The sequence below is a fragment of the Sinohyriopsis cumingii genome, chromosome 7 (assembly GCF_028554795.1).
Source record: "Sinohyriopsis cumingii isolate HCF-2022 chromosome 7, ASM2855479v2, whole genome shotgun sequence".
NCBI classification, from domain to species: Eukaryota; Metazoa; Mollusca; class Bivalvia; order Unionida; family Unionidae; genus Sinohyriopsis; species Sinohyriopsis cumingii.
Window position 1 is genome coordinate 72,853,983 of NC_142967.1, and position 11,585 is coordinate 72,865,567.

The 11,585-nt window shown below is 35.3% G+C and overlaps 2 protein-coding genes across 3 annotated transcripts in view; one reads left to right on the forward strand and one right to left on the reverse strand.

Annotated features, from left to right (window-relative positions):
• LOC149795512 (uncharacterized) overlaps nt 1-5,309 on the reverse strand; it is a 50,395-nt gene extending 45,086 nt beyond the window's left edge. Inside the window, exon 1 of one of the 2 annotated variants that reach the window (XM_089965309.1) lies at nt 5,237-5,309. The gene's annotated coding sequence lies outside the window, so the exon portion shown is untranslated. Of the gene's footprint in view, nt 1-5,220 lie in introns of both variants that reach the window. The other variant, XM_089965308.1, reaches the window with a different exon arrangement.
• Nucleotides 5,310-5,491: 182 nt separating this feature from the next.
• LOC149795513 (uncharacterized) lies at nt 5,492-11,381 on the forward strand. The gene is made up of 3 exons (XM_089964107.1): nt 5,492-5,585; nt 9,646-9,833; nt 11,123-11,381. Exons 2-3 carry the CDS (start codon nt 9,674-9,676, stop codon nt 11,287-11,289), a joined length of 327 nt encoding a protein of 108 aa, XP_089820233.1. The 5' UTR covers nt 5,492-5,585; nt 9,646-9,673; the 3' UTR covers nt 11,290-11,381.
• The last annotated feature ends 204 nt before the right edge of the window (nt 11,382-11,585 follow it).

Here is an 11,585-nt window from a genome sequence, read left to right on the forward strand (position 1 = left end):
AGCAGAATAATCACTGCGCGAGCTGTAATTTTATAATGCTATGGCAGTATTCGAATAAAAATTCAAGACAATTTACCGTAGACAGAAAAGATAACAGTCGCGGTCATACACGTGATAATATCATGTTGACCTGTCTTGAGTGCAATTGACGTAGAGGCACTAGTGCTAGTTAAGTGATCGCGGTGGTAATTGTGTGTCCTCAGGAATCACCTGTAATTGCTCACGTGTGAATCCACGTTGAGGAGCAGTTGAATCCAACCTATAGATTGCTGGTCTACCAGTGGATCTTGTCACGGTGGATATCTTGTGTGTGGTAACACTCCAGATAGGATCAGTCGCTCTTCGTTTACCACCTTCAAGTTCACCCGGTTCATATAAATATCTAACTGTAACATCACCCAGTATCGGCTGTGCTGAAGAATCACGTCGTACGGGTATATGTTTTTTGTGATCGCGATGGCAGGTTTCATGTTGGTTGTTCGTGTAATCTCATTATTTAGCGCAGCTATCATGCTTGGTAATCTTGCAACCCATTTGCGCGATCTTGTATCCTGAATAAATTTCTTCGCGTATTGATATCCAAATAACCGCTCAGCAAGTGTTCAATAAATTCGCTCAACAATTGCCTGATCGCGATGATGGTGACGTTATGTTGTTTCATCAGTGATGATACTGCACCCTGAAATTCTTTGCCAGGATCAACTTGTAATAAATTTGGCCAACGTAAACCACGTTGATAAATTCGTTTAAACGCAGAAGCAACCTCAGATGCTGTTTTAGTCGTTAACGGTTCAGCATCTTTGTATCTTCTTGCAACATCAACTACAGTTAACGCGTACTTGTATGTTCGGCGACGAACGGTACCATGTGGCAGAAATAATATATCAGCCTGATGAACCTCATTTGGCACACTAACATTAAAATGCGCAAAGTGAATTTGTTTAGGGCGCGGTAGATAAATTTGCCATATTGCCTGTCGGGATAACCAATTTTTAGCAGTAACTTTTGTAACTTTTGCTGCTTCAGCGAGTTTACTAACTGCTGCCCTACCTCTTCAATATCCGCTTGGGGAATAATAAATCGACTCCGTGGATTTTATTAACCAGGATGCTAACTTTTCTTTGAAAGATTTATCAGTAATGGCATTTAACACATGAATTAATTTCATGTCCTCGAGATGGCGCTGTTGCAAATCCTTACTTCGGTAAGCTACATCATGAGCATGACACGCCTTATCAATAGCGTTTATCGGATACTCACCTGGATTGGGCTGATCCTGAGCATCAAGTCTGATATCAAGTCGGGTTCCAGGACCACAGTAATTATATCCTGGAAGATGTTTTTCTCCTGGGTATTTAGCCCACGGTGTTCCTGGTAACTTGGCTGCAATATCACCTTTTTTTTTTTTTAAAATAAATTTAAACTTTTTTGTGCCACATCGTTCACACTTGCCTGTAAGCGCTTGTCGATTATTTTTTGTTGTAATTGTTGTCATATCCGCAGTTGGGGTACGTGCTCGGCATTTCACACAGTATAAATCCATATTATTTTTATGATATATCTAATGGAGATTACTGACTTTTCTGCTACAAAACAACGAGAGCCAATCAAATATAACTCAGTGCTACCAAATTCAATTCGAATGATTATTATTAGAGGTCCATCTGGGTCGGGTTACTTAATTTAAGTGGATGAAGTGGGATAAATTATATTTGATAGCACCATCGGTGGATGATCAACGGTGTTATAGCGTACTGAAGGATTACAACGAAAGTGCAAAATTGATAAGTGAAGAAGATGTTGTTGATTTTATAACTTGTATTGATGAAGCACCGAGTATCGATGATATTGATGGAAGTATTAATAATTTAGTTGTGTACGATGATATCATGTTGGACAAACAATCAAACCCTGCCAGGATATTTTCACGTGGACGACACAAAAACACTGATGTGATTTATGTAACTCAACGATATACACGAATTCCGAAAGTGATCAGAGATAACTGTAACGTTCTCACGGTATTTAACGGCGTTGACGCACACACGTTACGAAATATTCATCAGACTTGGTGCAGCGGTGACATGGACATAAATAAATTCAGAAATTTCTTTAGTCGTGCTCAGGCAAAACCACATGGATTTGTAACGATAAATTTACATGATCCTCAGACACGGTATCGAGTTGGGTTAGATACAATTTTTAACTAGGAATCCTAGGATTTTTAGAATACTTTGTATTAAAAATGCTTGCATTTTGAGCAGCAGAGAGACTGAAACAACATTGAATGTTTCGTCTAGTAGACCCTTGTATCGAGAAGTAGTTATATAGGTAGATATTTTTCATGAGATAACCCTTCTGGTCAGCGAAGAAAGCCTATTATCAGTGTTTTCTGACCAGAAGGGTTTATTTTGTGAAGACAAATCTTCTATCAAGAGTGTTTTTGATAGAAGGTTCTGTTTGACGAAATAGTTGGTGGGTTCAGTCTCTCTGCTGCTCTGCATGACATGCTTTAAAGTTTTTATATCACTTTCAAAAGACATTTTTGTTCTTGACATTTTTTCCAGATTTCTTGAGGTGTGATTGCAACATAACTTTTTACAACCCTTCAACACAAGATTCTGATCCTTGGTGACGCTGTTCAACTTCTGAAGTTGGTACATCTAGTTGTAAATACATCAGGCTGACACGCTCCTGTGAACAGATGTCATCAAACCTCAGCTTGGTCAACCATCAATAACAAGCCACTTATAAAAGAAACCCAGAAATGTGTTTACTTGTGCATATACAGCTTCAATTAACTTGATATTCAATGATTCTAAACCGTCCATTCTTCAGATGAGCAGGTGAAAAGTAATGTATTTGCTAGCTGATGCAATTTTTTAGTTGTGGTTACAACACTCAACAAGAAAGTGGGTTTTATGCCCTTAAGTTTGTGGAGTTTTCATTCCACATATGTTGCCAAGTAGGAAGAATGAAGAACTTTTTTAAATATTTGAAGTTAGTATATGAAATCTTCATGTGGAGAAGGGTCATTGCTGGGCAGATTGGACTACTTCATCTGCCCTTTCATTATCTTTTATACCACTGTGACAAGCAACAATAAGGAAAACTTTTTTCCAGGTTGTATTAGCAAATCATGCTTCTGTAATATATGGGATATAAACTTATTGTCAAAATTAAGGTTTTGCAAGGCGTTCAGTGTAGAAATCAAATATGAAAAGACGAAAATTGTTGTTTTGCTTTTTTTGTGAACGGTATGATTGCAACAAAGAGAATTTATTTAGTAATATAAAGTTTTCTTCATGCCCATATATTTTTATTTCAATCAGAGCTCAAAATACAATTAATATGATGCCCTGGACCCCTGTACATCTACTTCAAGCCCCTCCTGTATTTTCAGTGAGATATCCTGCATGTTTTCAAAACAAAAGTGTTATCTCATTTGGCTGAAGGAAACTTAAGAGCCATGGCATTTTGGTTTTAAAGTTTTAAAAGATACTGGTAAATTATTAATATTCAGCCCCTTGCTGGGACTCCATTTACAGGTCCCTCCACCAAATAAAGATGATCTGTTTACTTATATAAAAAACTATAAACTTCGTGTACAAAGCCAAGCATGTGAGCACAAAATAACAATGAGCTCTCCCTTGCCTGCACATGCTTGTTAATGCATCACTGCTTATATATAAAATGTGGTGCCTTTACAGTTATTTGACAATTTGGAGATACCATATATACTGGCTTTTAAGGCAAACTGCAAACAACAAAGATTCTGATCTGCCATTAGCGTATTCCACCTGAAGATCAGAGTCTATGCTGTTTTACTGATTACTCCTAAGAAACTGCACAGACCCAGATCTACCACTGCATGATGTGCCAGAATATCTGGGTCTGTGCAGTTTGCAGTTGGACTTGTCTTATAAGTGGATATATATGGTAAGTGACTTAAAACAACAGCCAATAAAATGATTTTCATTATAAAGGAACTGAGCTAATTACACTGTATTTTAATCTATTTGGTTCAAGGTGTTGGTAGTGGCTAGTTATACTGGTTTAAAATTGTGAGTGTTTTCTGCAACTGTGAAACTTCAACATCACCAACAATTTAACTAATTATAAAACCTTAAATACTCTTTTTACCAGTGATATAATAAATAAGACCACTACCTCTCTGACTTCATTCTGCTTTAAATTTTGATCAAGAAACAGAGAAATTTTTGCAGTATTCATGATAAAACAGCACTAGTTTGTATCAGGACCTGGAGGATTTACATTGCTTTCAATGTTATCAAATAAAGTAAAAATTTCAGCACACTGTCATACATAACTGTGTCTGATGTAAACTATTTTAAGAAGCAACTACCAACACAAAACTACTTAATTGAAAGAATGTATAATGTTCATTTGAAGTATACCTCATGTTTCAACTATTCAACAACATAATTGTAAAAAGAAAATATGGTCCTTTCAAGCAAATTTATTTCAAACTGGTAAAATGATTTTTTGAAAAACCAATTGCCCTGGAGCTGTCCTTAATGAGAATTCCATGTGCACTAACAGGATGACATTTACAGGATTTTCCACAAATGTTTTTGTACACATGGATGAGTGCTGACAAGAGTACACAAATGTTGCGGTCAAGAAATCGCTGAAAGAAGTTTTCCTTAGAAACCAGCTGATAGTACCTCTTAAATCAGTTTCATATGACTGGCCATAGGAAAGAATTTTACATGAAGAAAGATCCATGATTTATCCCCATGTAAACAAAATGGGATAATTCTAGTTCAGAAACACATTCATGCTAGCCAGGTTCATGACGTATGTTTTTTTTTTTTTTTTTTTTTTTGTGAATGGTTGCCCATTTTCTTCAATTTGTTCTCGAGCATTTATCATAGTTTTCAGAGACTTTGAGAGAAACTGGTTTGACCACAGTGTCCGCTTTATCCTTCATTGAATAAAGCAATCTCTGGGATTCAATTCTTACTACTTTACATAAGCAAATTTAATTTACCTTCTAATCTGTTTAGTATAGATTCTTTCTAAGTTGAATATCACTGTCGTCAATCCTGGAGAAGAGCAGTGAAAGCACACAACTCAGCATTATACTATTAAAGTCATAATCTTAAACAATATGTAGTAACAACGTCTAAGAACTGCAAAAATTATCACGTAACAGTACAGACTAATACTGACATAAGTTTTAAATGGATACTTAACAAGTCTTCCACACTACCCTTGTCTGATGTTTTTCCCAGCCGATGTCATATGGCGCCAAAGTCTACTCTCAAAACAAAGTAAAACCTGAATATATATTTCTCAAGTTGATTGTTACAAAGTTTATAACATTTTGTATATTGTTTTTAGTTTTAAATTTCTTCCTTCTTTAATTGAACCCAAACATGAATCACTGGTGGGGATTTGTTTACTATCGCCAAAAAATAAAAAAATGTTAATTCTATGTCGAGTGTCGTACCGACGCTTATCATCAGAAGGTGTATTCGTCTAAATCACTGTTCCTAGCAAAAGTTTTTAACCGGAAAAATACGAAGATTGAAGTTAATTAGTTTTAAAGCAACCATTATGTAAGATATTTAAAGTTTCCCGTAAAAAAATTAACAATCAAATCAGTAAAAACCTGTTAACAAATATTTTCTGACGACGCGAAATAAGAACTACAGGATCGTGCAGTCCGTATAAAAAATTGGTCATATTCAGCTACTTGATTTTTTTTTATATTCTTCATGTTAGAATTAATGTATGCTTCACTAAATATGATTAGTGATTACAATATTTATATGTTGTCTTTCTTGAGACTCTTTAGAAATCTGTATACACGCTATGAATCACAGAGTTCGTTACAAAGAAAATTTGAAGCATCCGTCCTTGAATCAAGGAATGGGGGTTCTAACCTGTAACAATATAACACCCCCATCCCTTGATTCAATGACGGATACTCCAAATTTTCATTGTAACGAACCCCTGTGATATGAGTTTGGAGAGAACTTTAGGGTTGCCATACGTCCTCTTTTTCCCGAACATGTCCTACTTTTTGGCCCTTAAATCTCTATACAGATACACACTTTATGGACTGCCTTCTTTTTTTTGAAAGTTTATAAATTGTAACCCTAGAGGACCACTCTTAAATTATACTCTTCAGCTAACACGCATACTATAATTTTAATGCAGATTCCATGTTCACATCTATCTGGAGACGTATTTGTAACCAACAGAAAAGTGCATTCTGGTGGCTATAGATTTGTGCAGAAGTGTTTAATACCAAATTTCCAAGTAAACAAAGTGAACCTGCAGACCTAAGAAATACAGTCTTAGATAAATATAATAAAGCACTTTTTCATGATCATCATGAGAAAACACAATTGAAAGTTATCATTCTCAAGAGTCCCATGTGGCACAGTGGCCTAAGACAGTCACCTTTATAGACCATTCAGATCCAGGGTCAGCACGAGACAATACAGTGAAACACATTTGATGCCCCCAATCTGTATTATAACTTCAGAAACATGTAATGAAAGTAAATTTGCTTTATTCTATCAGAAATACTCTTGATTAGTTGACTTAACCTCCAAATAAAAAGATTTTCATGTGAAAAAGCATCAAAAGTTTTATTTCATTTTAGCTCCCTTTTCTGATTTTTGAGCCCCTTCCCTGATTTGGTGGCCCTCAAAAACGGTACCTGAGCAAGCACACTGCTTACACATAGCTTGCGCTGGCCATGCTCCCATCTCACCTTCATGTGGATTTTGAGTCTTGGCTATCCCACTATGTGTATGTGAGGAAGCTTACCAGTAACTTCATGTGGTTCAGTAGTTACTCCAGGTTTTCTTGGATTTTTCCTCCACCAAAATATACCGACTGCCATGTATAATCTATCATGTGTTCAGAATTGCAGTAACCCACAAAAGCACAACTCTTTAGTTCATTTCAGGCAGTAATTTAAATCTATTTGAAAATCTTCTGTTGACCAAATAAAAAATTTTAATCCCAAGAACCAAAATACAGCATAGCCAATATGCACTTTTCTATCATAATTCCTAAAACAAACTTGATACCTTGAACACAAAAGCAAGCAAATATTGAAAGCAGTCTAATAATATGTAACATATTATTAATATATACAAAAATCTGTTCATGTTCATATGGAAGACTTGATTTGTACCAAGTAAATAACGTATTTGTTATAAACTCACATTCTTGATAATGGTACATTTATTTGGGACAATTCTCCAGGAACAGTCACATTATGTAAGAACGATGGAATAGCAGGCCTTAAACAAGCACAGGGGACTTTTCACTATGACAGCTAGCAAAGAGCTTGTTTAAGAATTTTACAGCTTACCCATTGAAATAGAATTAAATAGCTTAAGGGTATGCATGAGTGCAGAGCATTAAATGATTTTTGTGCCAGAATATATAAAATCAATACTAAAACCTATATCTCTTTGTTGCCATAATAGCCTAGGTCTTGATGAAGAGAAAAACTAATTTTGCCTTAACTATATTCAGAACCCTCTAATAAAAGTCATTGATTTAATCTGGTGTCCATATATGGAATGCCAACCATTGTAAGTTTCAACTTGTATACTTTCTGATTACAACTTATTTAAATGCATGAAGCAGCCAATAATTCTAACATTGTTTATTCAGTCAGCTACTGCAGCATCAAGTAACTTTTCATGGTATCTGTTCTATTATGATTTTTACTTTGCTGTTTTGATTGTACAAGTTTGAGAATTTGTACATACCTGTGTAGATGTTTAAAATTGTTTGCAGTACATCTGTGTTTCCATGTATGTCAACACTGGACATATGTTTAGGATACACTTGATGTATGTTTCAGATAAGTTTTGTTTGTGAGCATGTATATAATGACTTTGATGAGCAGTAAATACATTTAAATGTTTCAATTACCTCTTGCAGATTATTCATTTTGCTTAATTTATATTTCCATCTCATTTAAGTATGTTAGCCAGAATGTGAAAACAAGTGTTTGCAGACTTTAACCATGCTGTGTTTGTAGTGGTGTACTTTCTTCATTTAAACCATCTTTCTTGTGTAAATCATCAGTGTGGCTTATATTAATTTAATCAGTATGAACGAAAATAGAAGTTCAAACACTAGAAGAAGCAACTTGTTAATTTGCAAAGGAGATTGTTATTATTCTCATAAGGTTAAAACTACATTTTGCAGAGCCAGTAGCATCTCGTGGGTTGGTGGTTCTTTCTGGGGTTCTTCCTCCACCATTAATACTGGCCGCCATGTATAGCCTATCGTGTGCTGAAAAATGGCGTTAAACCCTACAACAACAACAATAACAATTTTCAGACTTCATTCATTCCATCAATAGACAGTTGCTCATAGTCTATCTTAACTTGGCAAGCCTTGTTTCCTTTTAATGAAATACTGATACATCTTGTGGTATATCAATGATACAGCATACATACATGCATACATACATACACATATATATATATATATATATATATATATATATATATATATATATATATATATATAGTAGCACCTAATTAATGCAACTGCACTATGGGGAATTAGTCACAAGCAAGAGGGTTTTTCTTTTCTACATTTAATAGAAACTCTGACACCTCTAGTTCTTCATGCTGACTCCCAGCACTATGTTTGACCTGGCTTAAAACAATCCTAGTGGACTTAAGAGAGAGCATTCCCTGAAGAACTTTTTCTACAACTAAACTTCTGGTCTGAATGTGTTAGGTGCAGACCCTTTATCTAACTCTGATCTACATATCCAAAATGCACAGAATCTAAATTATGTAATCCAAAATAAAGCCATTATGGAATATTAGTTTCAGATAAATGTCACCCTCATACAATAAAGTAGTACGGTACTGTAGTAATAATAATAATAATAATAACTATTATTATTTTTATTATTATTAAACTTTTCCTTCTTTGAGCCAGGGTAATTGTCTGGGCTGGCTTTGCTGATGGTGGTAGAGGTTAAAAGAATAGGGATAGCTTGCATAATTTATGCATTTTTTTAAATTCATGTTGAGGTATTATTGTTGATGGGTTCCATTTCTGAATGATAAGTTGAGGAACTTCTTGTTGTAAGTTTGCTTCAATAGAAGTGTGTTCTTCATAGCAATAGCTGGGACTAACATTGCACAGCTAGTATGAACTTTATACAGCAATAGCTGGGACTAACATTGCACAGCTAGTATGAACTTTATACAGCAGTAGCAGTAGTAATGTCTTGGTATGGAGAGATATGTGTTGCATAAATAGCTGCAACATGTAGCATCTGCATTAGTGATATTATTTGGTGTAGTAGTTGGTGGTGGTTGTTGTTGTCGTTGTTTTCTAATGGCACTTTCATCACTTTGGCTATGATACCTAGGAAAATGGGAGCTAAATACCTTTACAGGGACACACTGGGGCAGCCAACCTGACCAAAAGTAACAAACCAACAACCATTTGATTATGAGCCAGATGTCCGAACAACTGAACTACCATGGCACCCAAACAATAGTGGTAGTAGTAGTAATTTTCATTGTTTTTGCTGTATATATACCAGATTGATTATCAGAAATTTTAGTGTTCTTTATATACATTGTCTGATCCTCAGTATCCTCTGATTTGCAGTAATCTTTCTTGTGAATTTATAAATGATATGATGGATGCTGCTGACCACGGTGCTACAAGCATGGATGCTGATACTGGGAAGCAAGGCATATGTTTCCCTGAGTATAGCCATCAATCAGTGATGGATTCTGTTGACAAGATGAACAGAGAGCTAGAAGAACTACGGGTCAAGCTTATGAAGGACAGTTGTAAGTGATGGGTAAAAACAAAAAGAAATGGATTAACTATAAGATAAGCAGTTTTGACTTAGAAGGGTAGTGAAGTTGTAAATTTATAGAATGTTTGAACTTGAGTATATCCTGAATACAAATTTGCTTCATTATGAAATTTGTACAAAGACATGTACATAGATATTTGGTGCCTGTTTAGTCTAGGAATTACTAACCGGTTTTAAAACATGTTCAGGTCATTGTTACATATTTTGAATCATGACTTCTTGAAAGTCAAGCTGAGTATGTATTTAGAGTGAGATATTTTATGCATGTGGGTACAGTATATGAGGTCATTGACCATTTTGTTAATTTGGCTTGTACACACATATATCAAACCTAATTAATTAAAGCCAATTTTATCTGATTCCAGACCTTTGATAAATAGACTGGTTCAAGATTTTTTAGTTTTCATTTTAGCAGTAGGTTGTTCTGTCCAAGAAGGGTTTTGCTTATTTGATGCTTATCACCTAATCCTGCATAAAAGAAGAGTTAAACTCTGGCACTGGAAGTTCCAGACGAACATGGTCAATAGTGTTTTGCTGCTTTATATATCCTTTGATTCCATAATGAGTTATGTCTCTTTTTTGACTCAGCAGAACTTGGTAGAATATTTCATGTAAGGACCTATTTCATTAATCGTCACTAACTGTGCATAAGTGACAGTCCTAAAATTTACATCGGAAACAATCAGGTCATGGGTCTTTGGCTGCTTGACCTAACCATTGATTGATTAACCCTCTACAGCTATGGGTTTTGGCCCTTTTTGACTTCATGATTGTAGCTGAGTTTGATATTCTGTGCCATGACCCATGTCAGTAACCATCATTAACCATGATAAGTGACAGTAACAGCAGCTGTAGAGCTAGCAGTTTTGCAAACCATTTTCTAGCTTGTAAACTTGACACGGCTTTCCCTACTTTAACCACAGACTCGTGTAATGTGGGTGGACAGAATTTAAACTTTAAAGAATTCACCAATTTAGATTTCAGTAACTTTACTCAATTTATTATATGTGAAATACATCCTTTTTATCAAGTTAAGTTTTAGAATGTTTGCACAATAGCTATGCCTTTTTTTCATATGAGGGAGATTGCCTACCATAAGGCTGGCGGCTTATTTTAGTGGTGGGGAGTAATTTGAAATTTTTGCTCAGACATTTTTATGACTGGGGGGCATAGATGTGAAAAGCAGTTTTCCAAAAATACCCCAAGACAGTGTGAACTATGGTCTAATTCTTTTTTTTCTTTTTCCTTTCCATTATACAGTGCGTTGCCACATCCTAGCAGCTGATTTGGCTGCCCAGTACAGTCCTTTTATAGTGGATGCCATCAGAAATGTTACACAAGACTGCAAGAAGTGTTCCAACACCATTAGGTATATCTGTGGTCTGGATCAACATGGTGACATATCTAGTTCTGAAGAAGTGAAATAATTAACCCAAACTAAATTGAATAATTCAAGACTGACTAACAGAATCTGACTTGTTCATTGTTGATGTTAATATGACTGTTATGCTGACAATGGCTGTTGAATTTGATTTATTTGTAATTAAAATATATCAAATAGCAGTGCAATTATTATTACCAGATGGGACAAGAAGTATATAGTTTTCCTACCTTCCACATTCCTGCCAAATCAGTAAATGTCAGATCAATACAAAGCAGTGTACACCATGACCACCCATTCAATGAATTCTATTTTTACAGCTATTTGAGCTAGAATTATATT

Coding starts and splice junctions, on each gene's coding strand:
- LOC149795513 (XM_089964107.1), top strand. CDS start 9,674: ATGATGGATGCTGCTGACCACGGTGCTACAAGCATGGATGCTGATACT. Junction 9,834..11,122: donor CAAGCTTATGAAGGACAGTT/GTAAGTGATGGG, acceptor TCCATTATACAG/TGCGTTGCCACATCCTAGCA.